Source organism: Papaver somniferum, chromosome 7 (assembly GCF_003573695.1).
Source record: "Papaver somniferum cultivar HN1 chromosome 7, ASM357369v1, whole genome shotgun sequence".
Classification (NCBI taxonomy): domain Eukaryota; kingdom Viridiplantae; phylum Streptophyta; class Magnoliopsida; order Ranunculales; family Papaveraceae; genus Papaver; species Papaver somniferum.
In genome coordinates this window covers 110,370,642-110,397,414 of record NC_039364.1, presented here as the reverse complement: position 1 = coordinate 110,397,414, position 26,773 = coordinate 110,370,642, and the positions used below count along the sequence as shown (strand labels likewise).

General features: G+C 40.1%; 3 protein-coding genes and 1 pseudogene across 4 annotated transcripts; 2 read left to right on the top strand and 2 right to left on the bottom strand.

Annotated features, from left to right (window-relative positions):
- Positions 1-16,988: 16,988 nt before the first annotated feature.
- On the top strand, positions 16,989-18,498 carry LOC113298117 (factor of DNA methylation 1-like). The gene is made up of 2 exons (XM_026546792.1): positions 16,989-17,553; positions 17,685-18,498. Exons 1-2 carry the CDS (start codon positions 17,088-17,090, stop codon positions 17,813-17,815), a joined length of 597 nt encoding a protein of 198 aa, XP_026402577.1. The 5' UTR covers positions 16,989-17,087; the 3' UTR covers positions 17,816-18,498.
- LOC113298116 lies at positions 18,271-20,515 on the bottom strand (annotated as a pseudogene).
- Positions 20,516-22,828: 2,313 nt separating this feature from the next.
- On the bottom strand, positions 22,829-25,988 carry LOC113298115 (UPF0235 protein At5g63440). Of its 2 annotated transcripts, none has more exons than XM_026546790.1 (7): positions 25,779-25,988; positions 24,922-25,036; positions 24,634-24,787; positions 24,450-24,546; positions 23,638-23,726; positions 23,440-23,508; positions 22,829-23,159 (listed from the first exon to the last, which is right to left on the bottom strand). In XM_026546790.1, the coding sequence occupies exons 1-7, from the start codon at positions 25,891-25,893 to the stop codon at positions 23,100-23,102; spliced, it is 699 nt and encodes a 232-aa protein (XP_026402575.1). In that variant the 5' UTR covers positions 25,894-25,988; the 3' UTR covers positions 22,829-23,099. The 2 variants fall into 2 exon arrangements, with proteins under 2 accessions (XP_026402575.1, XP_026402576.1); XM_026546791.1 differs by having other exon boundaries at positions 24,922-25,028; positions 25,779-25,918.
- Positions 25,989-26,131: 143 nt separating this feature from the next.
- LOC113298114 (probable signal peptidase complex subunit 1) lies at positions 26,132-26,695 on the top strand. The gene is made up of 2 exons (XM_026546789.1): positions 26,132-26,205; positions 26,296-26,695. The coding sequence occupies exon 2, from the start codon at positions 26,296-26,298 to the stop codon at positions 26,575-26,577; it is 282 nt and encodes a 93-aa protein (XP_026402574.1). The 5' UTR covers positions 26,132-26,205; the 3' UTR covers positions 26,578-26,695.
- Positions 26,696-26,773: the final 78 nt, after the last annotated feature.

The following is a 26,773-nucleotide window of genomic DNA, read 5'->3' as shown; positions in this document are numbered from 1 at the left end:
GTGAAATGCAAAAATAGCTAATAAAACAACAAGAAAAACACAGCACCAGTCCCCGGCAGCGGCGCCAAAAACTTGGTAGGCCTCAAAGATATTATATTTAAATGCAAAATGGTCCCCGGCAACGGCGCCAAAAACTTGGTGGGCCCGGAGAAGCGTGAAAAAATAAGCGTAATAAAAATGCGGGCCTACAGTAATACCGCAAGTGCACGGTCGTCAGTTGTAGCTCGTGCAAGTACGGGTCGATCCACAGAGACTGGGTGTGTTTTGGAGTTCTCTAGCTATTTTGGGCTCTAATTTGTTATTGGGCTATGAATAATCAATGGGCTTTTGAGTGCTAATGGGTTATGAATACCCTTGGAATGAGTTGGGCTTTCAGTGGTTTTGATGGGCTGAACTTGGGTTCATTTGGTTTCTGATGTGAATTGAACTGGGCTTGATCTTTGGATTGAACTGGGCTTCAGTTTGTACAAACAATGGACAGTGGGCTTAGAGAGTTTTTGGTCAAGAAGAAAAGAAGTGACCTCTACAGACAGGTAATAACCTTAAGAATTTACAGTGGGCTTTTGTGACAGAAAATAGAATTGAATTTGGACAGTGAACAGAATCAAAAGTAAACAGTAACTATGAACAAAATGAACTAAACAGAACAAAAGTAAACAGATCAATGAAACTAAACAGAATGGAACAAAGTGAAACTAAACAAAAGCAAAACAATGAAACTAAACAGAATGGAAGTGAAACTAAACAATGAGACTAAACAGAAAACAAAAGCAAAACAGAGTGGAACAAAGTAAAAGTTAAGGTGACAATGAAAGTGACAAAATGTGAGACAATGAACAAGTACACTAAAAAAAAACATCAAAGAAACTACTAGGTGATGACAGTGACTGGAAACAGTTACATACCAAGGCCTAAGCCAAGGGCAGTGAAGATGAGAAGCTAACAGTGGTGACAAAACAAGAGAGCCTAGGCAAACTACTAGAGTGGGAAGAGAACTAGTTTGCTCACAGTCACTAGTGAGCACTAGTTTCTCCCCACTGCTCAATCAATACAGTGCCTCAAAGCTAAACTTCTACCACTAATCAGTGAACAAAACATGAATTTAAACACAATAACATAACATGGGAAGCACATAACAGTGAAGGTGAAATGGTGAAGATGAAATGGTGAAGGTGAGCCTAGGCATACTACTAGAGTGGGAAGAGAACTAGTTTGCTCACAGTCACTAGTGAGCACTAGTTTCTCCCCAATGCTCAATCAATCCAATGCTTCAAAGCTCTAACCTAGCATTCCACTTCTTGACAGTGAATTAAACCTAACAGTGAACTAAACATAACATTAAACATTTACAGTGAACTAACATGGCACTAACATGACATTAAAATTAAACATAATTAAAACATTGCATGAGATCAAATATCCTAAACATCAGACAAAACAAACAAGATAGATGGCAACAGAACAATACATGAACATTTAAACATTAACAGCACACATTAACAGGAACAGAGAACAAAATGGAGAAACTCAGAACAGAACTTAATATGAACAGCAAAAAAAGTGAACATTAACAGAACAAAGTTCTGGACACTGGCTAGTCCAGGCATGAAAATTACACACACCACAGTCCCCTTTTTATACCCAATTTACATTTTAGGGTTCTTACACCCAATTCCCAAATTTACCCAATTGAACAGTAAAATTAGGTATATGATTTTACCTAATGTAATGAGTCTAATTCGAACCCACATCCCTATTCTAGCTCCTCCATGCCTTCCTAACAGAAAATTAGGGTTTTCTATAAAAATCCCAAAAATTGAGAAATTAGGGTTTCGTAAAATCTTACTTTGATGGCGCAATTTCTTCAATCAATCGCTGACCCATCATTCCTCTGACTTCACTGCTCCTTCCCATGCCTTTTCTAGCTTCGATTGATAACATGCAATCATTCTCATCAATTCCACACGTCACTGAAATCGTGTGATGTTGATGAAGTTGATTGAAAGTTACCATGTGCGGTAGGTGGTGGTGATGATAAAGAAGGTGGTGTGGTTGTGGCAGAGTTGGTAGCAGGTGAGGTATGGTGGTGGTGGTAGTTTCTCTGCAGAGGGATGGAGAAGAAGGAGGAGGTCGATAGAATGGGAAGAAGGGGCTGTTTGGCGATGGGTATAGGTGTTCGATACCTATGGTGTGTATCGGGATCATCGAGTTCTATGTTTGGCGAATCTCGACCGTGGGATATGGAGATGAAAGATCAATCCGACGGTGAGATGAAGTGGATCCTGCAGCGACCGTTGGATTATAGAATACAACAAAATTAACGACACCAGATGGAGTTAGGTGTTGTAGTGTGAAGCGGATGTATCAAACTTTGATGAACAGCAAGGGAGCGACCGTTAGATGTTGAGATGATCCAATCTGACGGCTGAAATCCGATACGGGCTTGGGTATGCCAAACCCATATCTTCTTTAAAAACAATTCTTCCTCTTCAAGCCCATTCCTAGCCTCTTGGTCTTGTGCACAACATTCTTCGCGGCTTCCTTGCGTAATTTCTTCCGGCTTTTCACCACTCTTCAGCTCTTTTCCGCTCCGCAAGTTATCCAGACTTTATTTATTACCTAAAAATGCAAAATTAAGTAAGAAAAATATTTATTCTTGAAAACAATGAAAATACAGAATATGGGATAAAATGTAGAATTTCTGCACAAAAGATGAGTTAAATGCCAACAAAAAGGGATAGATATATACATTATTTGGCACTCATCAGCCGGCTTGATCGAACGTGGGCTTGGTGTGCCTGCTTCGGTTAAACGTGGGTCCACTGCGTGCCTGCTTTGGTCGAACGTGGGACCCGATGTGAGCATGCTTGCTTCGAACATGGGCAGATGTGCATGCTTCGATCAAACACGGGTCCACCGTGTACATGTTTCAAACGTCGGCCATGTCTTGTGCCTTCTTTGCCCGTACGATTGATGTGCTTGCTCGAGTGTCATCCTTGCTACTTCGACCAAACACCGACCCTGTTATCTTGACCAAACACCGGCCTTGCTACCTTGACCAAACACCGGCCTTGCTGCCTGCTTCGCTCGAACGTGGGACCCACCGCGTGCTTGCTTCGCTCGAAAATGAACCTTGTGTGCTCAAATGTGAATGTGGATCCTGCAAAGAGCGTTGAAGCAGCTTCTGGAGCGAGCAGGTCCCGGAGAGCGTTGAAGCAGCTTCTGGAGAGAGCAGGTCCCGGAGAGCGTTGAAGCAGCTTCTAGAGCGAGCAGGTACCGGAGAGCGTTGAAGCGGCTTTTGCTGGAGAGAAGGTTGAAGCGGCCTCTTCTTCATTTTGGTTTCCCCTTGCGAATTACATGCTTCTTGATTGACCATCTCTCTTGTGTTGAAGAAGTTCTTGACTGACGGCGAAGGAATTTCATGCTGAGCCTCAGTCGCCAAACGTGGTCTACGTGGCTCCATCTTGTATGATCGATGGGTCTTTTGTACGTAGTGGTCGTTGATATGGTGAAGCTATTGACATGGAGGATTTGTATGTACCTCTTAAGTCCCAGGTGCAATCTCCTTTGGTAACGCAACTACTTCTTCCACGGGAGAAAAATTCTGAAAGCGTCTCTCACTGGTGTAGTTACCGTCGATCCAGATATGGAATATCTTAGACATTGTTTCATCATTGTGGCAGTCGTGCATGTGGTAATAGAGTTGAAGTTGGCAATTTTGGACGCGCAGGATGTTGTATCTCGGTGGCTTTTCTCTTGCTGGTTCTTTCTAGCAGGGCATATGTTGTTGTAGATGAGCGTTCAACAGCTTCACGAAGTCCAGAGGATGACCAAAAGCGCAGATTTTCCAACATAGCACGATAGACATGCACTATCGTCTGATAGAGTGATTCGCCCGGATCTTTCTCGACATGACGCGCGGACATCGTTATCTTCTTGAGGCTGCTCCCTTGAGGTATCGGCTCCAAAGGAAGATTGTCGTCATAGAGCGTTGATATGTTGCACCGGAATTTTGCGCCATGCTCGTACATCCTTCTCTGATTGTACCCGCTATATCCATCCATGAAGAAGAACATGTCGTGTCCGCTGATGGAGTCTACTAACATGTCAATGTTAGGTAGAGCAAAATCGTCTTTGGGACAGCATTTGTTCAAGTCTCTGAAATCCACGCAGCACCTGATCTGTCCGTTTTTCTTTTCACCTGGACCACATTAGCCAACCAGGTCATATGATGGATGAGCTTAATGAAGCCAGCAGCAAGCAACTTCTGAATCTCAGTCTTGATTTGCTCTTCTGCCTCATGCCTGAACTGCCTCGGAGATTGCTTGATCAGCTTGGCTCCAGGTATGACATGTAGATGGTGGGTGACCAATTTTTCATCTGGACCGGGAATTTATTCGTATGTCCAAGCGAATATGTCCTGGTATTCTTTGAGAAGTTGTACAAGCTTCATGCGTTCATCCGTACATAAGGTTGAGCTGGTGGAGATAGGCCTATGAGATTCCTCATTCTCGATGTTAACGATTTCGATCTCATCAGTTGTGGAGTTGGTGTCGTCTTGCAGCTGTCGTGGAGCATCCAGCACCTCTTCATGTGGATCGTTGTTGTAGCATTCCGTTGGGCGGGAAGACTGGGTAACAGTCTCTCCTGCTCATTGCTAACAGCGGCGTCAGTATACCTTTTTCCTTTTCTGGTCACGGCTTTCCACAAAAGTTCGTTCCCTCTTAGCGTGAGCGTGGGTTGCGGCTTCACCGGATGAAGAAGAATGCCTTGTCAGCAAAGATGCATCGTGGGGCTTAGACCTCAATGATGCGAGTCGGTCCTCCTCCTGAATTGACGCCCACGTGGGGAGTGGGATGCAATGAACTTTGTCTGATCCTTCCTGCGGAGCTTCTCTTGGTTCAAACAATTCCACTCCACATATTGGTGTATAGGGAGACAACGATGCAGGGATACGAACGACTTCTTTATTCAGCATAGTCTTCAGGCACTGGTGATATGCCGAAGGGACAATCATACTGTCATGAAGCCACGGTCTCCCCAATATCATGTGGTAATCTGGCTCTCTTTCTATGACTTCGAATTTTCCTCGAAGTATGTCATTGTAGTAGGCTTCCGTACGATCTTGCCCTGGCGAACCTTGGCTGTCCTGAAAGTCTTGAGAGTAATCACATTCGAAGACGCTCCTGTGTCGATAAGGGCCCTCTTGAACTCTGAATCCTTGATGCGTGCGGTAACATGTATGGCACGTTTGTGACCTTCCTCTGGTTGATTGCAGCAAACGTCTCCGCCCGCTGATTCTTCGAGAGGTGTAAAAGTTCGCATAAACTTTCCGTTGAAGCCTCTTCCTGATCCACCGACCTCTGGTTCATAGTGAAGATATTGACTTGAGAAGGATCGTTGTGAGGATCAGTCCCCAGTGTAGGATTCTCCATGACAGGACCGCTCATATCTGATGTCATCTTGATGAGGAAATCGAGTATGTCGTTTATCGCTTCTTTGATCAGGTCCATGTAGACCCGCGCCGCTGAAGTACTTTCTCTGGGTGCGTTGAATGCGTTCCTTGTTGGCTCCAGAGGCTTTCACGGTGCTCGTGGCAATCGATCAGTTAATGTCTTAATAAAAGTGAGTACCTCTTCCTGAGTTGTAGCCATGTATGTCTATGCCTTAGAAAGGATTTCTCGTCTCTCCATCAAATCCACTATGGTAATAGGGGGTTGTCCTCCTCTGGCTCCTCCATCTCCTCGTCCCGATGGAGGAGTGGCAGTTACTCTGGTGACGGCTGGAGGCGTTACACTTGAGGAGATGCCAGGGTTTGCAGCTGCTCTGGCTCTGGTGATAGGAGGTGTCGCGCCCAATGGAATATCTCCTCCTGCTCCGCTGGTGCTGGTAGTAGAGGAAGTAATTCCACGAGATACATTGATGGTATTGACTGGCTGCACGGTGACACCTGGGATATCAACACCGAGAGTGTTGTCAGCGCTAGTCCCGTCAGGATTGGTTGCTGATCCAGACCTAAGATCCACCATTTTCGAAATCAGTAAAATTGAATTGGTATTGAAGAAATTGACTTCACAACTGAGAGATTAATCTCCCACTGTGGTCGCCAATTGTTTATGGGTGAAAACTATTTCTGCTGGTTTTGGTAATTTGGGATGTGTGGATGAGAAATGAATCCAAACCCTAAACAAATGCACTGCACGGGAGTGCTTTTGATTCTAGAGATCAATCTATACAATTCTGGCCTAAACCAAGAAATGGTCGTTCCAGACTTGCTTCGGTCACAAAGTGAAGGAGATGGGGTTGATCTTAGGAAGGGAAGCGAAGAATGTGTTGAGATCGTGAAGGTGTTGGCTGTTTATGACTTCTATCAGAATACCGAACTGGCTTGCAATAATTTAAGCAAAGCTTTGTGTGTTTGAATACGTTGTATCAACACTTGGTTTCTGCCTTGTCCCTTTTTTGGAAATAGGGAGGAGAACCTATTTATACAAGTCATTGAGCCTAACCCTCATCTCTCGTGGGAAGTGGAGGAAGTGGAGTGATGGAGTAGTGGAGTCGTGTTAGTGTCACACGATCAGTCTTTGCCCACTTCTCCAATCATTACTAACCGTCCATGTCATCCCGACACGTTCTTGTGATGGCGCGTTGCACGCTGCACGCTGTAAACCGCCAGACCAATACCCCGGTATGCATCCCCCAGTTTGTGACATGCTTGATGTCTCGATTGTGTGGATCGTGGGACCCACAGAAGGTAGCATACGGTGCTAAGTTAGATAACTAAGTTATTTGGGAAACCGATATTTATGAAATATCGTGTGTATTCTATGCATGTAATGCATCGAATATATTCAATATGCATGAAGCATCGTTGTTTTAAATCTTATCGGAGTAAGCCGCGGATTAAGCGTCTCAAAACAGTTGCACGCATAGCTACCTTCAAGTGATCGTTTGGAGGCTGCGTAGGCAATCCCTCCCTTGGCCGATCACATGATGTGGTAGAGTGATGGATGGTGATCACCAAGACACATTATTGGCCAACTAACTCCTAGCCTGGGCTGCCTAACCAAGCTGGTAGAGTTGGACGGACGAGATGATATATGACGCTCATCTGCGACCGTTGATGAAGTTTTAGGGTTTTGAAGAGGTGCGCAAGCATCACTCTTCAGCTTGGTCACCTCACCGTCCCATGAAGATGTGATCTAATCCACTCAATTTGTCCGGAAAAGTTGAGTGGTTAAGATCGGTTTGCGGCAGAAATCCGTTACCGCAAAGGAGTTGGAAGCCCCGCGACATGCCTACTTCGGACGCGCGTTTACAGACGTTCATCCATGATTGGGCTTGGTCGATCCGTCATGCATGTAGACGGTCCCACGGTGATCATGTTGACATGCTCGGGACCTTATAAGTCTACATATACACCCTCAATCCATGCTTGCGAAGATGGACGCTCGTGATCAATTAGCGACACATGTAACATGCCGCAAACCCTAATTAGGGTTTTGGATCGGTCGTGTGTGCACGACTTCAACCTAACGGTCATAGGCTTGATCTAAGCCATCCAAACATGCCGGTGAAGTTGGATGGTTGTGATCAATTAAAGACACTAGTGGACTTTCCTGTGACCCTTAAAGCATCACGCCAGCCGAACTTCGAGCAAGCGTTTGCTCCTTCCTGGCTAGGTCGTGAGAAGGTCGTTCAAGTAAGTAAAAAGAGGGCCCGCCGATGTGCAGGACAACGCTTGTCCAACCGGTCATGGGACGATCTATGTCGTCCAACCATGCGAGCGAAGTTGGATGGCCGCGATCTGTTTTGAGACCGACATTGGCAGTCTTGTGCGTACAAGCTTTTCTAAGCTTCTCCACACCAGCCCAACCATCCTACTTTAGGCTGGCGTTCGGTGGTTGTTTTGGAGGCGTGGTATGTATTCGACCGACCAGGGAAAAAACGTGCCCGCTGGTGGTCATTAAGGTGGTAGCCTTCTCCTACTGAGGATCGTCTAGGCTGGTTAAATCATGCGGCCAACTTGCGTGGTCGTGATTGTTTCTGAGACTGACATGGACAGCCCAGATTTCCCTTAGGAAATATGCTCAATCGGGCTAGTATAACACACCGAGAGAAATATGCTCAATCGGGCTAGTATAACACACCGAGATAAATATGCTCAATTGGGATAGTATAACACACCGAGAGAAATATGCTCAATCGGGCTAGTATAACACATTGAGAGATGTATGCTCAATCGGGCTAGTATAACACACCGAGAGATGTATCTTGTACGGATATTTCGTGCATGCCTCACTATCGACACTTGGAGATTCGTGTTTCTATGTTAAGATAAACACACAGTCGTCATGCCGCACCAATAATGAGAGTTCTGCGGGAACAACACATGAAATACAAGGCTAATCATGCATTAATTAATAATGCTATAAATCCACAGAATATCGGGATTGTTGCTACATGCTCCGTTCTGGGTGTATTTAATTCACAGAATACTGGGATTGTTGCCACATGCTCCATTCTAGGTGAATTTGTAAAGTGAAGAAGTATTCATCACTCGGATAGCTTTATCCTCTGCAGGATGTCAGCGTATTAAGTTCGGCTTTTACAATTTTAGCCTTGAACAAAAATCCACCATCAACAACTTTGTGACCGAAGCAAGTCTGAAACAGCCATTTCTTGGTTTAGGCTGGATTTGTACAGATTGATCTCTCGAATCTAAAGTACTCCCTTGCAGTACATTGTTTAGGGTTTAAATTTGTATCTCACCCACATACCCGAAATTACCAAAATCAGCAGAAACCGTTTTCACCCTCAAACAATTGGCGACCGCAGTGGGAGACTGATCTTTCGGTCACGACGTCAGTTTTCAATCCTCGATCTCATACCTCGACCCGGACGTCAGGACAGTAGAATCAAACGATCTGCTCAGGAATCGACGACTCAGCTACCAGACGGCTCGATTACCAGTCGTAACACGGCAAGGGACGACTAGGGACTTCCGAGGGGTTAAAAGCAAATGATCCAACCAGGTATCGGAGGCACGACAAGGAATGACTAGGGACTTTCCACAGTCATGGCGATGTTTCCCAAAAAACTCGGTCTTACATCCGGGAGATTCCTTTTTCACCAGAAGATCTGAAAAACCGAGTAAGTCTTGCTAGACAAAATACATGGTCTACTACCTCAAGTCTTCACAGGGGAAATAAAAACCAATAGCCATGTTATGTTTCATCCCATGCTCTCTACCGTCGCGCAACGCTCACGGTCCCATGGTTTTCCTTGGATGTTTGCGTCACTTGCAATCGTAACCAAGAAAACATTATTCTAAAAACAATTCATTACAACAGAATAATCCAAAACCTTCATAGATAACAGTTATCTATCAATTCAAATCAACCCATAAACCAGGCACTTTGTTTTCCTTTCAAAAAAAAGGGTTCACCTACCCGTACGTGCCCACTTTGCATAATAATGATTACCCGTCACTATTCATGAGGTAGCCGATGTTACTACGGTGATATTCGAAGAGGAATTGTTTATGATTAAGTATTTCTACAAGTTTATGAAAGGCATACCCATGGCTAGGTTTTACACCAGTTCAGAAGAACAATATTTTTACAGATTTATGGAAGGCATACCCATGGCTAGGGTTTGCACCAACACAAGAAAACAAGAAAACAAATTGAAAGAGAAACGCTGGAGTACATAGATGGAATATGCTTGCCCACCCTATTGCTACCGCTAACACCAGGACGTGAGAACAAAGATACGAGATAAAAAAGGAGAGCCAACCCCTTTCATATGCATAACACTTTTGGAATTTGAGTAAGGAAATCATTTCCTATTTGAGCTATGTATGGAAAGAGGCAACTGGGCCCGTAAGAACAAGTCGCTCCACGCCAAGCCAGCGCTGTGCCAAGCCAATGCCACGCCAAGACAACAGTCAGCGTCCATGCCAAGCCAGCGTCCACGCCAAGCCAGCGTCCATGCCAAGCCAGCGCCCATTCCAAGCCAGCGCCCATTCCAAGCCGATCCAGCGCCAGCAGCTTGCATCCTTCCAGCGCTAACAGCTTGCACCTTTCCAGCGCCAGCAGCTTGCATCCTTCCAGCGCTAACAGCTTGCACCTTTCCAGCGCCAGCTTGCATCCTTTCCGGTGCCAGCAGCTTGCATCCTTCCATCGCTAACAGCTTGCATCTTCCCAGCATCAGCAGCTTGCATCCTTCCAGCGTTTCTCTTGAAAGCCCAGTAGAAGGGAATCAGCAATCCAATTTCATCACACGTGAAGATAAAGAACGACTTCTCCAAAATCGAAGCAAAAAAAATCAGCAACCCCCCTGAGTTCTCAAAGACTCTTTTCCTATCAGGAAATGCATGATTTCTGGGGACTTCTCCCTCAAAATCGTACAGTCTATGATGAAACATTTATGTGAGATTCTATATTTCTCCAAGGCGCATCGTCAAGACATAATTGCAGCCCTCAACCGCACTGCATCAGGAAAACAACTGTTTCCAACCAGGAAGTCGTTCCCAAACCCCAACCTCTTTTGGAAAGCACGATTGATAGATGGAACTGGGGACTCTTAATCAATGTTTGCTTGAAGGGTGTCCAGTTTGAAAGCATACTGATCGACGAAGCTTCTCCTCTTCAACGTTAGCTTCAGCATCCGCTCCGCTTCAACGTTCGCTTCATCAGCCGCTCCGCTTTGACGTTCACTCTAGCAGTCTCTCCGCTTCAGCATTCTCTCCATAAGCTGCTCCAGGATCCGAAGACGAATCTTCAGCGATTTTGTTCTATAAGTTTCAATGTCTTCTCCAAGAACCGAAGCCGCTTCAACGCCTCCTTCTCTCCAAAGCTCGTGGTCATGGACAGTTTGCTCGCTTAAGCATCCAGCCAACCTACTTTGTTGCCATGACAATGTAGTCTCTTTTGATCACATCTGCTGCCAAGAACCAGTGTCGCTCGTTTGTTGGTACCAGCGAGAGTTTCACCAAAACACGATCACTACAAAGATGGAAACATGTAAACCGCATTTGGGACTGAGGATCTACACGGACTCCCTTCACTGTCAAAGCTTAGAAGACACGGTCAACCAAAAAGTCATAGTCACGACGAGGTCATTTACTCTTCAAGGGTGTAGCATAAGAATATCATCACCTCTCTGTCTAGAAGACACCTGCAACACTTTACGAGGCCGCGGTAGATCCCAAGCCTACTCAGAAGAAACAACTTCAGAAACTAAAGAATAGTGCGACTGGGGCCTGCTCGTCGCAGTCCATCCCGATGACCATCAAAGAGTCATGAGATAACCCCAGAGATTCGGCTGAAACATTTTTCTGAAGAAACATAGGGAGCCGCGATAAACAACATAACTCTTTCATTCCTATCTCTTCGCTGTCCAGAATATTTCGTCCATGTGCATCCCAGCAACACATCCAGAAGAGTACAATAAGCTTATATCAAATCCCGTGGATATGGATTCAAGGCGATGCAATGAAAGTAGGCTACACAAGGAGACTAAGTGGCAAATTTTCCACTTATCCAGGCCAGTTGTCCAGTTTGCCCCCTCCATAGTGGGTGCTTAAATGGCAAACAATCATGTTTGCCACACCCATAGGAAGGGGCCTAAGGATTGGGTTTTACGTGTCACTAGTGTCTCCTATTTATAACAATCAATCAAGGTTGGGTTGTAAAGATATGTAAGAAATGAATTTCTTACAACACAATTTAATTTCAATTAATAAATCAAAGTCGGTTTCTAAATTTGTTTTATTGGAAAGGACTGGGCTTGTAATGACCTTATCTTTATGGTTTAAAGTTTGTAGATAATTGTCGGCCCAAGTTAATCATCATGACAAAAATTACTACTAAAGATAACTTCAAACTTTCAAGAAAAAATAAACTTTCTAAACAAAGGAATTAGCTAATGAATATCAGTTCGTAAGAGTGTAGAAAGTTCTCATTGAAATACAAAAAAGAACCAATGAGCCCGAAGAGACATGTGTTATGGGTTTGGCTCATTATGCTTTCAGGTCCATGAACTCACAGTTAAGTATTTGGATCGAAAGAGATAAAATATAATTTATTAGGATTGTAGGTTCGCAACCTCAAATAGGTAGGTTCACGAACTCAAAGGAAAATTAAATTACAGGAGAAACCAAAACTTGTTAGGTTCGCGAACTCAAACGCAAATAAGTTTCAGAAGCGTTATTTCTTTATTAGGTTTGCGAACTCACCATATTAGGTTAGCGAACTCAAATATTCTATAAGTCTCATGAGAAGCTCACGAACTCACTATATGGTTCGCGAACTCAAATACATTAAAATCTCATAAAAAAATTTATTCTTAAGTTTTCAAGCTTACCGTAATAGGTTCACTAACTCAAAAGACAAAATTTCTCAGAGAATTTCTCCAAAATAAGTTCGTGAACTCTCCGTGATAGGTTCACAAATTCAAAGACCTTATTTTCCTTGAGCTTTGAGTCCAATAAGCCTTAGGTTCACAAACTAAGTTCTTAGGTTTTTAAACTCAACTGAATGAAGATCGTTAATAGTAAACTACCAAAACAAAATCTTATAAGCTCAAGAATGATTTCGTAAGTCTTGAAATTTTCAATAACGCTTGCCCTTTTCTTTCAGGCTTAGTTTTCAGTTCTAGACAAGAAAGTGCTTGATAGTCGAAACATCGGTAGACTTAGAGAAAACCTAATCCGTGATATGATCTTATTTGAATTATGATCAACTATTAAAGTCTTCGACTTTTATATGATTTATAGATAGATATATGGAAACGAGTTCAATAGGAAAAGAATAGTCTCCATTACTTACCTCGATTGAGCTTCCTCAAATTAATGTCTTCGTTTGATCTTTAATTTTTCATATGTATTAAGTAACTTGGAAAATACTAAGACTCTACTACCTAATTTGTTCCAAACTGAAGCTGACTCTAGTAAACTAATATTAAGAGATAGTTTTGGCACCTAAAATATGATAACATACTTGACATACCAAAGTATGTAGGTTCAATCGAGCATTCGCTCTAACAGTAGGTACTGTTTTTAGCTTTTCATTTTCTTCATCAATGATAATCTTTGGAATCAGTTCCATATAATTCCTAGTTGTGTATAATCTAGTAATTATACTTGGGGGTTTATATTTTCCTAATAATTTAGAAACTAAGTCAATGGTTTTGATTCGGTTATGACTAATCGGTTCGGTTTCCCTGTCACGATTTATGTACATCCCTAGTTATTTCCACGAGCCTTAAATATACCAAGAATTGATGAAAATTTCCGTACAGTTACCCCGATCATAAAAGAAACTTTAGGTGGGACATTTTTAATCTTCATTATCACTTGTCATTCACTCTAAAACATACTTCTTAATTCCCTACATTTTTGGATGCTAACTATAAAAGAAACTAAAACTTACTGTAATATAGTAAAATAAAGTTAACGTTTCTCTAAACTGTATTAGATTGTAGATCCAATATGAGGGGAGAGTGGACTATCCATTATTAGATAGCTCCGCTAATGTTTTCGTAAAAAACTAAAATCTAAATCTTAGACTAGTGCTATCACACACTCGAATGTACCACAGGAACAGACTCATGAATTCTGTTTAGATAGGGCTGGAAGTTCATTGATTAGGTAGGTTGTTGAAGGTCTCGATTTTTTTATTTCTTTTTTGAAACGAGGCATAACTCGCGTCTAGTATTGACTAACTCAATTACTGATTTACTCAATCCTAACATATATATGAACTATTAAGCTTGACTAGTTTTAATCTACTGAAACAAACTTGTGTGGGATGAACCTAATTATGGCTAAAATTAGCATTGACAGGCTTTTTTTTTTTTGATAAACAGAGAGTAGTATTACTTAAGCAGTTTCAGGCACTGCAAGCCTATGAAACAAAGAGGAAATCCATGGAGAGTAGACCACATATTCCTCTAGATGAAGTTTGTCCTTCCTAACTTTTTTAGCTACACTATCAGCTAAACTATTGAAATCTCTCTTTACATGAGAGATTTTACAAACTTTGAAAGAAGAAATAAGAGATTTCATGTCTTTAATCAATTGGTTATTCTCCCATCTGACTAACATATTATTGGAGGAAATAGACCGCACAACCATTTCCGCCTTGCCATGAGTTGGACTTTAGAGATGTTAAGAGACTTGATCCAACTAAGAGCCTCCAGGATAGCCATGCATTCTGCAGCTTCTGAGTCGATTACTCCGTCTGCATACGATCCCTTAACTCCATCAAAAGTACCTGCAGAAGACAATAGCACCATGCCAGTGCCAGAAGTGAGTGTCAGATAGTCAAAAGAAGCATCTACAAAAATCTTTGTAATATGATCTAAGTTCACAGGTTTATTAGAAGGGACTGGCTGGACAGGCATGTTATTCTTGGTTGCAAGAGAGAAATTATGAAGATGGAGATTAATTCTAGAAACAGTAGAAAGAGGATTTAGAAGTTTTTGTTGAAAGACATGTTCACATCTTTCCTTCCATATAACCCAACAACCAACCATCAAAGTAATTAGCCAAATTTGGTTTTCATCTCTTCCATTTGTGTGGGGAGCATTGAACCAAGAGATAATCCGATTTTTTATGCTACCGAAGTTTAGGGCAACCTGGTCCACATTAATACCCAAGTGTCTCCAGACTATCCTTGCATGCTGACATTGTAGCAATAGATGAAAGATGGATTCATCTTGTTGATTGCAGATTGTGCAAGTAGTTTCCACGACATTATTATATCTTGAAACCTTATCTTTTGTTTGCACAATTTCTTTAAGACACTTCCATATAAATAGTTTGACCCTGTGAGGAATTTCCATCTTCCACAGTGCTTTCCAAACATCCTTGGGAACTGTATTGATGGCTTCTTGTTGCAGAAAATTACTTTCAACCAGCTTGTTATATGCACTCTTAACTGTGAATGACCCATCTCTTGTATGCCTCCATCTGATTATGTCTTCCTCCTCCAAATGAACTTGCATTTTTAAAAAAAAATCCACAACATCAGAAGAGAAGAGAATATAGAGCAAGTCTGTATTCCATTCTGCAGTATTGGGTTGTAGCAGTTCAGAAACAAACTCAAAACCAAGATGCATAGGACAAGATGGAGTAGGCTTAGACTCAAGATTAATAATCCAGTTATCATACCAGATTCTAGTTTTCCTCTAATTTTTTATTTCCATACAAACATTCTGTTGTAGATTTTGAAGCCCAATTTCCACACCCTTCCAAATCCAACTAGAGTTGTTCTTCTCTTTTTGAATATGTAGGAATTCCTCATCCTTGAAGTACTTGGATTTCAGAATCTTAACGCATAATAAGTCAGGATGAGTACTTATTCTCCATGCAACCTTGGTGAGAAGAGAATGATTAAGTTTTTCAAGATTTCTGAAAGCTAAACCTCCAATTTATTTTGGAACACATAGACTACTCCAAGAAACAGGATTATTACCTCTATTGGATTTAAAACCCCAGAAAAATTTCCTTTGCTGAGAGTCAAGCTTCTTAATTAGTTTTCCTGGTATCTTGAAAGTACTCATCTGGTACATAGGCACAACATTTAGAACAACTTTAACCATGGTGCCCCTCCCTGCTTGACACATAGTACCTCCCTGCCAATTATCTAATCTTCTTTCAAAAGCCAAGTTAATGTCTTCAAATGAGTTAACTTTAGATTTACCAATAAGCAAAGAAGAACCTAGATACTTCTCTTTGTTGTCCATGTTCTTTACTCCAAGAATGTGACTAAGATCATCACACTTAGAAGGATCCATATTACTGCTAAATAAAATGGAAGATTTGTCAAAATTAATGACTTGACCATATTGTGAGCTAAAACCTTCAATAAGTTGAAGGAGATTATTCAAACTGGTTAATTTGGCATGAGTAAAGATAAGACAATCATCAGCAAAGAGGAGATGATTAACAGGAGGGGCATTTCTAGCTGCTTTAATGCCTGGGATTTTCTTGGATTTATGAGCTTCAGATAGAGACCTTGAAAACCATTCCATTGCCAAAATAAAAAGATAAGGAGACAATGGATCCCCTTGTCTGATACCTCTTGTAGGCTTGAATTCCTCACATGGAGAGCCATTAAGTAAAACTGAAAGAGAAGTAGTACTGATACACTGCTCAACAAGCTGTATCCATTCATCACAAAAGCCAAAACTTTTCATAACCTTCAAAATAAAACACCATTCCAATCTATCAAAAGCTTTTGACATGTCTACTTTTAGAGCCAACCAACCACTCTCTCCCTCCTTTTTCTTCATGGAATGAATCAATTCATGAGCGATAATTGTGTTATCATTGATAAGTCTTCCAGAAACATAAGCTGCTTGATAGGGTGAGACAATTCTGTCCATTAAGGGCTTCATTCTAGCAACTAGTATTTTAGAAAGAATCTTGTATGAAGTATTACATAGGCTTATTGGTCTGAATTCAGATGGTGAAGAGGGTTTTTTTGTCTTGGTAATTAAGGAGATATAAGTTTTTTTGAGTGCAAGACACATGTGCTTAGAGGTGAAAAAACTTTTAACCATATCACAGACATCCTCTCCAACTATACTCCATTGGGATTTATAGAAACCTGCTTGAAAACCCTCAGGACCAGGTGCAGACCAGTTTTCCATACTCTTAAGAACTGAGAAGATCTCTTCATTAGTAGGGACAGCTACAAGAAGTCTGTTTTCTTCTTCAGGTGCATTGACAAGCTTAATAGTTCATATTTGCTAAAGAAATAAATGAAAAAGTAAGGCTAATGGAGGAACGGGCTGGAGCCTGAGCTAGCCCCTTCATAGGCCCATCCCATGTGCATCAATCTTTGAATCGTCAGATTTGCTAATATACATAGATGTGGAATCTAACGGTATGGAAGTCATGATCATTGTGTTGTTGGGTTATTACGCGCTGATGACAGGACCCTCTGTATCCTACTTACAAGAAACAAACAAAAAAATAATCTCTGCAAATATAAAATATTCGCCGTAAACAAACCTAGGGCTTCATTCTTCAATTAGACTCTTCATCATCAAATTTTTCCAGAGGTATTACAGATATGGTGAAATCTTTGAGCCAGGTGATTCACATTGCTTTCCAATATCTCCGTGGATCACCACAAAATCAAACTGACGGAAATAAAATTGAGATGCGCGAGAAAGAATTTGAGAAGCGTGAGAAAGAGTTGGAAGCCAGTCTAGATGAACTGAAATTACAAGTTAAAGCATCAAAATGTAAGATAGAGGAACTGACTCAGAAATTGGAGGACAAGGAGGAAAAATTGGAAAGTCTGGAAGATCTTAATCAGACTCTTATTATCAAAGAACGCAGAAGTAATGATGAATTGCAGGAAGCCCGTAAAGAATTGGTTAATCAACTGAAAGCAACTGGTAATACTCGTGCTAGCATCCGCTATAAGAGAATGGGAGAACTTGATTCTAAACCTTTCCAGAAGGAATGTAAGAAGCGATTCAGGGGTGAAGAAGCAGATGTCAAAGCTACTGAGCTCTGCAGCTTATGGGAAGGTAATGTTAGAGACTCAAATTGGTTTCCATTCGTAAACATTGAGGTTGAGAGTAATAACTATAAGGAAATTATAAATGAGATAACGACCTGGGTGATGACGTTTTTAAAGCTGTAACAACTGCACTAACAGAGATGAATGATTATAATGGGAGTGGGAGGTATATAGTTCCGGAACTATGGAACTTCAAAGAGGAAAGAAGGGCAACGCTAAAGGAGGGTATTCAAAGGTTGAGCAAATACAAACGGAGGAAGTATTTTTAGGTATACCTTCACAGAAATGAACTGAAATTAGTTGGTTGAGGAGTTGGAATTGAATGCTAAAACCAGGTTGCAGATTTTGGTGCTCCGAAGCTGTTACCGGCACCGATCAAGATATGAAGCTACGCTTTGCCATTAACGCACTGTGAAACCGCCAGAAACATAAAAAACTGTATACAGAATTCAAGTCATGTAGTAGCTTTAGCTTATGAGATTATTTTTTTTTTCTGTTGGGCAACATTTGTAAGGCAATTGATTACTGTGCTTGTAAGAATGCATCATCTGTGATTCATAAGCAATTACTGTTGAGATTAATCAAGTAACGAATGAAAGTGGTCAACTGGCATTAACAAAATCCAATACTGTCATTGTTGAACACATTAGTTCCCACAAAGTAAAGAATTTTTGTGACTCAACCACAACTAAGTATGAGAAAGCTCAGATCAGAGAGCATATAAACCAATAACAAAGATCTGCAAATGCATTAAGACAATTAAAGTATCCAACCATGTGTTTGCTTTTCTGAGTAAAAACCTAGTTTCTTACAAATAAAAGAAGTATATCATATATGTAATCCAGCAGCAAATGCAAGCTTGCAGTCATTTCGGATCCATCCCCAGTGCTTCCCCAAGACTGTTTTTATTTCCACTAAGCTATTATGTCATCTATAAGCTATTTCCGGGGGGGGGGGGGGGGGGCCTCAAACTTCAAGCTATCATAACAGAACAATTTAAAATGAAGTGGCTCATTCTATTACGACCTGCACCAACATTCCTCCAATTCAAATCCTTGACTTCAGGATCTGGCGAACAAGTGCATATAATCATCCTTTGTCCTGCCGTTGAAGTTCCACCAATAACAAGCAATTCATTCCCCAAAGTCTTAAAAGCTACCCCCCATCCTCTACTATGATCAGCTCTTACCGGTACTGTCCCCAACTCTTTCCAACAATTACTCTTCTTCATGTAAACTTTCAGCTTGTTTGAAGACGCTTCGAGTGTGTAGAGTTCATTATTTACTACAGCAACAAGAGGAGACCTTGACGCCGGAATTGGAACATCTTTAATCATGTCTGGTATCAACTCCCATGTGTTCTTTTCAGCATCAAAACACTCCCCACAAGTTAGATCACCACCATCTACACCTTGCCCCCCAATGACATAAAACTTGTTATCAAGATAACAGCCAGCACATAGCTTTCTCGTCTGTTTTGCATCCTCGGCAGTGGCTCCCATGACTTAGTTTCCGGGTTATAAAGCTCAGCTGTATTTAAAATCTCCATATTATTCCTCAACCCAATCCCACCAGCAACATAAGCAACATCACCTCCACTAGCCGAGGCAAATAAGCATCTAGGATTATTCATCGAAGGACCTTTGTACCATCTATTCATTGCTAACTCGTACCTCCAAATAACAACACCATCAATCTCTTTACCGGAAACAAGAAGATGAGTTCCTGCACAAAGTGATTCCTTATCTCCAGCTGCAAAACACGAGTCTGACGGTAATACAGGTAGTTTCCTACAAGACCTGAATTTCTGATCAAGTGACCACCATTGAGGATCCCCAGTCGCTAATGGCAGTATAAAAACAGATGGCTCTGTTGCTCTATACTCTTTCCTTAACTTGTATAGCTCCCCGCTTTTGAGTACCGATAAAAACCATTTGTTTACGAAACTGAGTTTCCAGTATTCTGATCTTGGAAACCTAGCTAGTATGTGAAGAACAAGTTCATCACTGAGGGACGGAACACAAGTATAATCTACATCATCTTGAGGTACTACATTTGAAGAACCACCAATTTCACCCTCATTTGAAACTGATATTTCTGATAAGTTCTTGTTGAAACCCAAAGGATTCTCACTATACCTAATCAATTTAGATGGATTACTACAACCCGCATCATCAACATTCTTCCTACTACTACTAAATTCCTCCTCTTTAGACATACTAAAGCAAAATCCAAAATTTTAAAACTCAGATTTAGAAATAGATAAAAATCAAAACTTTAGTTTACTGACTAATCAATTTCCTCAATGATAGCGGAATTCTTGTCAATCCTCAATCAATAAAAGCTTCAAAAATGAAAATACCCAAGACCCCCAATTCACAGTATACCCAAATCACCAAATACAAAAATAAATAAAACCTTAAATCAAACCAGAAGAAGATTAGATTTTCAATTTGTAGGTTGTTCTAAAATGAAGATACAAACAAGCCCATTTTACAATCAGAGACAGAAACAGAAGCTTACCAAATAAGCAATGAATGATTGAGAATAATGTTCATAGAGGTTGATTAATACGGCTGTTGACTCTTGTTGTTATTCCAAATGTATATGGGGAGATTCTTTTCTAGAGAGAAACGAAAAACCTTAGATTTAAACATAAGGAGGAGGCGGCCATGAAAGGAAGAAGAAGAAGAAGAAGAAATAGTGAGAAGAGGAGGAGAGAATTGAAATGAGTTTTGTGGAAATGTAATAACAATTGTGAGGGTTTGAATTTGATTTCCCATGGATTTTATTTATCGCTGAATAAATTAGTCTCAGCAATTTGTGGATTAAAATATACGTTAAAGTTTTATTAAATTATTAATTGAAGGAGAAGACATTTTTAGATTCAGAAAAGGTTCACAATAGAGAGAAAGAGAGAGGAACTCTACTGTGTCAATCTAAGAATTTAGGAAATCGTTGAGTAACCAACAAATATCCTTTTCAGGAGCTGCAATGCAAAGTTGGTTACTGGAATGTGGCTTTCTGTTAACAATGTAAGTAGATGATGTGGCGAACTAATAACGAGAATTTCCTGAAAGGTACCGTTACTGGATGTCGACAGACGGGAAAAAATAAACTTCCCGAGTGCATATACACTCACCTGCACTCTTGAGCATTTGTAATCGCAACTACCGGACTGGAGTGCTCCAGCATGGAAACACCCAAGCGATTTATTTGAGATGAATACACCATAATTCAAGATTTACTAGCAACTATTACCTACCGGCCAATAAAACACTTGTTCTATTAATGAGTGCCATTATTCCATGTGCTTAAATTCTCGGCATTATTATAGCTTATAACCAGAATGGGTGCATAAAGCAATCCTCACACACACATTTTAGGTCTAAAGAAACAAGATTTGAAGCACCAACTGGTACCATTACTTAGTACTAGTTGGTAATGTAGGGCAAAAAACAGCTGTTGTTTTTCACAATCACTTCCAAAGGAAAAGATGTTTGGAGACTTTGCATTCCAATGGAATGTATTAACCTAATCGATGGATTACGATACTGTCCCCTGTTGCAATTTGGTATCTTTCGAGCATATGCATTGTTTCCTTTGCTTGGAGTTAATGAAATTGGCTTTGCCCGAAAACAACTATCCGAAAACTTAGTGCAAAACGACAAAGTAATGTCTAATTAGCGGCTAGTTGCAAATATTTTAACAAAGAAACAGGGCCTGAAACTTTGCATTCCAATGGGTTGTAACTTGCATTACCCCCAAAGTAATCTTAATCAAAGAAACATACTAGTATATGACAAATACAATCAAATCTGTCCTAATTCATTTTTAATCAAAATTAGTAGTTGTTTAATACAAGTGCTATCATCGTATGGTGTGGCGACATTTGGCGTAAACCTAGTGGACTATGTGTAGCTCCTAGGGTATGGTAACCAATTAAGAAATGCCACTAGTTTAAGCTCATAAACCTATATCTAATCTAATCTATGTGATCATAATAGATTCATAGATCACAACAACCCACATCTTAATCAAACCATTTTTAACTAATTTCATGGTTAAAAGAAATGCTTAATTAAGCACAGACAAATGACAAAGGAAGCTCAAACCTAGAAAGTGCTTTGTCTATTGGATAAGACCTTGTTAAGTTAACCATTTTTCTTGTTTTTTCTTTGCTTTTCTCAAAGGACGTGAAGAGTAGAAAAAGAGTGAAAGTATGGTGCACACATGTCTGTCTCTCCACTGATTTGTGGTGGTGGTGGGATTGCCTTTTTATTCTTTAAACTAGTATAAAACCCAAGCTTCAATGTCATAGAGTCACCAAACCTTTTTCTTGAACAATCTGCCAATCACAGAAAAGTGTTGTCTTAAATTTGTGAGAGAACAGATTAAGGGTGTGATTAGGTATCTACTTAGGGTTTGATTAGTTTACTTAATCAACTTTATATCTCCAATTAAGGGTTTGATTATAGTTTAATTAAGAAAACTTGAGTTTATGACACTCTAGGATGTAGCGCTCTAAATTTGATTATTTATGGTAATGGTTTTTCTTGTTTTTCATTTTCTGATTTTCCATACCACGGTTTGCTTTAAGACTCTCTACTTAAGGGTTGTATTCTACTAGTTAGGGAATTTCAAAACTGTGCGCTAAGTGTTGTTAACGTACCAACTTTTTGACAAATTTGGGTTTTGTAGTATAGCCTCAAGTTTGCTTTTGAAGTTCTGGTTTTGCTATTTCAAAGGACTTTTTTTTTTTCTTTCCGAAAGTTGCTTTCGAGATTTTCACCCCATCCATGAAGATTTTCATGACATAATGTTTCTTGCCTGCTAGTATCCAATTGCATGCGGCATACCTACTACCAATCTTCTTATTCTGTGTGTTAGATGCTGCTAGTACAGCAACTTAGAAATACGGCATACCTACTACCAAAGATCAACATGGAAATCCCTCTTGGATATCTCCAGAAGCCAAGCTCCATGGTCATTCCAGGAAAATAATCATTCGGGTATTTTTGCCAGCCTCCCTGGAACCAAGGCTTGGATATCTCCAGAAGCCAAGGCTTTGGTAGCTCTTGGATACCTACCAAAGCCAGCCTCCCTGGAACCAAGCATGAAAAGTTCTCTAGACAGGTGCTTTTGCCATGGTACTACTTGCTTCTCAGGGATTTACGGGAAGACTTCCACAGTACTCCCTGCCATTGTAAGTTTCTCAACGGAAAGCAACTTGTCAGGTACCTACCAAAAATTAGGTGATTTGCCTCACTTGTACCCGTCTTTAAACCTTGAAAAGTAAACAAAGTGCTTCTTCAGATCAAATGAATTATCATGTCTGTTGGTTACAAATTAGGGTCATTATCAAAATACAATTTCAGCAGAGCTCTAATAGACCGCATGCTACAATTAGTTGCACACGATAAATTGGTGTTGTAGAACCTAGTTGACGGCATGACCACAAGTAGCAGTAGAGTAGGGAATAACGTAGAAGGTTGATACCCGTCATATTCCACAAGCAAGGTTGGATGCCGTACTGATTATGTGGAGAAAAGCTTCAAGGTTGCACAGCCTCGAGAAGCTTCTCATATACCTCTCTGGCAGACAAGTCCTCCACCTGATTCAAGCATCAAGTATTAACTCTACTTGGCCATAATACTCGGACAAATTTCACGAATTAGACACTACCTTAAAACAGGACTCCACATGTGGTTCACGACTCAAAGTCTGAAACCAGTCATTTAGGTACTATAAATTAAAGACTGTAAATAGACACTTAGTTTGCTCGAAACTTGATAATCAATGACATGGTACAGGTATAATGTTGACTCTGTGTCTAAGTGGTAAAAACAAAGAAACAGTTAAAAAACTCAAAGAGTTTATGAAGGCAAACTCACCACAAGAAGTTTGGATTTACTATTCCATCCTCTCTGAAGAGTCATCTGGCTTAACCTAAGACTTAGCACCTGTTCCATCATAGCGCATGGAGGATCACAATAAGTTAGAAGCTTTTCAACAATAAATGATACTACCTTCGTTCCTAAAAAAGAGGTACTATCAACATTAAAACCACACAGTGACAGACTGTAACGTACCTTGCCCATAAATTCTAACAGCTCGTTGTTTGCTTCTCCACGAGCAGCTGGTGCAGCAACAGCTACCCGAACATCATCAGCATTTACCCCTGAGATACGAATTACAACCATTAAGTTGCATTGTTCAAGAAACATTCAAATCCTACAATTGTATATTCAATTTAGACAATAATGGGGAATAAAGCTAATAAAAAAATTAACGGACAATATCCATAATGATCAATTTAATTCATTTTTGATAACCAGGATGTCCAGGAATTATCACTATTTAACATTCAACATCCGTAATGATCAAGAAGAAGGAACTTTCGACCATACTCTTTTGGACAGGAGTGAAATTACCGGCTAATCCTTCCACAAAGCAAGCTTAAAATCCTATTCAAGTTAGCATTTTACGGGGTCAACATCTCAATCTCTACTATTAAGATAAACCACACCTATCATTTTAATACGTTTATTTTTACAGTACGACTAGGTATCAAATTTACTATGTTATCTTAGCATCATACTTTTATGTTCTTAAACAGCTCTAGAGGTTACTCATCTGTGGCATCAGCATCCATTGGATCAAACCGCAGAAGTAAAAGGAGGAACTAGAAAAGAAGGTAACCGGAAATAACACAAGTTTCTCCATGGGTCTCAAAACATTATGTGGATGGGATCACTGTAGCAAAACTACTTATATCAAATTAAGGTTGGAATTCTTGAAATGCTTTGATCAGGCGAGCAACGTGTGCAACTAGCTAGTATACATCAAGTGAACTGAAGTAAGAGTTGATTTTGTAAATTTAATAAACAATTAAACGATTTACTTGTAATGGCAGAACGTTGAGCACGGTCTTCTACTTCTATTGCCACTTGAACAAGACCACCTTCTAATTGTGATATGCAGGGTGGAACAGGAGCATCCTACATCATATGTCAGATTAAGATAATGAATTTCTAATCACTTTGCAGTAAAAGAAAGATACATGAATAAAGAAAAGTACAAAGTACCTGAGGATTGGTTTCAGCTGCAACTGAACTAAGTGCAGCATCAACCACATAAATGAAAGTAGCTGATTCCAAATCTTCTTCTGAGCGATAGCAAACAAAAAGTCCGCAACCAATACAAGCCATACGGAATTGCTTTTCCAATTTTCCTTCGCCACTGGACAAGATAAGATACAGTATTTGTTCATGAGTTTGAAAACAATTAGTTAAAGTGATATTCTATAAAATATAATTACACTGGTTGTATCAGGGAAGAGCTGTGATAAAGTGTATAAAAGTGAATAGCCTTACCGCTTTAGAAGAACCTTTCCTGCCTCGCTAATGTTGAGCCTAGCGAGATATTTCTGTTTATCCAACACAGATGATCTGTCTGTCTTCCGCCTTGGCATCTTCTGTAACTGCGTATCTTAGAGCAAACACATTTCAGTAAGAAGAACCACAACTAAAAAGCAGATAACTCTTTCAAAATGAAAACATTATTATAAGAAACAGTACTCTTTCAAACATCAATGAGTGATGGTTGCACAATGAAACTATTAAATTGTGTGATTCCAGTTAGACAACCATCTCAAGGTTGTGCCACTAACAAATCTGTATAAGCTAGAGATCAAAGAAACCAATAAAGGAACCAGCTTGGACTTAAAAAGCACACCAAGTTTGGCAGAATATTAAAAGATGAAGTGTTGGGTGTATTCTCATAAGGTTAATAAACAACAACGACGACAACATCCAAAATCATGCACTAAGATTATTTCAGTTTCTTTATGTTTGTAAGAAAATCCAGCATTACGGTCTTAGTTAGCTTAGCCAGATAGAACTCAAGACCATCCAAGACCACATGGAAAATTAGTCAAGACCTGAACAACAAGACTACAACTTGAACAATCTATAAATCTTAACAAAGGGGCTTTTACCCACTTTTTTCAAGAAAATAATAATCTCACAAACCAAAACAACCCATCCAATAAAACAAACTAAAATCCCCAATTTATCTGATTAATCTGAAATATCATCAAATTGACAAAAGGAAGCAAATTTATTTGAAAATCACAATAACAGTTGATAACAAATCGAATTTACAGCTATAACAAAGAGAAGAAAATAAACAAAACCCTAATAATAAACAGAGAGAGAGAGAGAGAGATCACCAGTGATTAGAACATGAGAACCACAATGTTTACAGTAATAAACAAAGAGATCAGATTCTGGACCATCTGGTGCTGCATCTTCACTTGAGTACGTGTGTGTTGTTCTCTTCGGCATCTCTTTTTTCTCTACACCTCCAATTCACTTCTCAGTTAAACTCCAGAAGAGAAGATAGAAAACACACTCAAGAACCCTTTTCCGCTTAGCAGTTGAGCAGGATGATTCCACACAACACGTACATATGAATCCTAGCGTACTCCCACTAAACGGGTCCCACTTATCTTCTTTTCCGGTTCGATGACTTTTTAGATACAGGTGGCGTGTTCTTATTAGTTGGAAAAGAGAGACAGAAAGATTTACTTCGCGTTTTTCACTTTTCTCACCTCTCACAGCTCTCACTCTCTCTTTCGGACATCGAACTTCAACAGCGTAAGCAACTAGTCTTGACTGGAATTAGAGTATTTGGGGTTCAGTTGGTTTTGTCTGATTACTTGAATTTTATTGTTTTTGTTTGTGTAGATGGATTGGCAAGGGCAAAAACTGTGCGAGCAATTGATGATGATCATGTTATTAGGTTTCTCAATTTTGGGGTTCATTGCTGGTTATTCAAAAGGTTCTTATCAAATGATGCTTCTTGTTTATGCTGCTGGTGTTGTTATTACTACTTTGATTTCAGTTCCTAATTGGGGTTTTTATAATCGCCATCCTTTGAAATGGTTGGATCCAATTGAATTTGAAAACAGCCCTAAACCTGAGATCTTAGTTTCCAAGAAAAAGGTCACTAAATCTGTTAAGAAATAGTAGAAATTTGTTAGCTTTTGATGCTTTAATAATGTTGTTAGACTGAAAATTCAGATAATTCTCGTTCATTTCTATATTTTGAAATCTGAGGTTTTTTTTGTTGGTTTTGAATTTTTAATACATTTTCTGTATTGATTTTGGTTAACTGAATTGTTAAAATAGAATGATACAGGATAATTTATGAATTTTGTAATGT

Bases quoted from the DNA above. Each gene is read 5' to 3' on its own strand.
- LOC113298114 (XM_026546789.1), top strand. From the start codon at position 26,296: ATGGATTGGCAAGGGCAAAAACTGTGCGAGCAATTGATGATGATCATG.
- LOC113298115 (XM_026546790.1), bottom strand. From the start codon at position 25,893: ATGCCGAAGAGAACAACACACACGTACTCAAGTGAAGATGCAGCACCA. The intron at 24,788-24,921 runs GTAAGGCTATTC...TATCTTGTCCAG, and splicing joins GGAAAGGTTCTTCTAAAGCG to TGGCGAAGGAAAATTGGAAA. The intron at 23,509-23,637 runs GTACGTTACAGT...ATGATGGAACAG, and splicing joins TGTTAGAATTTATGGGCAAG to GTGCTAAGTCTTAGGTTAAG.
- LOC113298117 (XM_026546792.1), top strand. From the start codon at position 17,088: ATGGTGAAATCTTTGAGCCAGGTGATTCACATTGCTTTCCAATATCTC. The intron at 17,554-17,684 runs GTAATGTTAGAG...CTGCACTAACAG, and splicing joins GCTCTGCAGCTTATGGGAAG to AGATGAATGATTATAATGGG.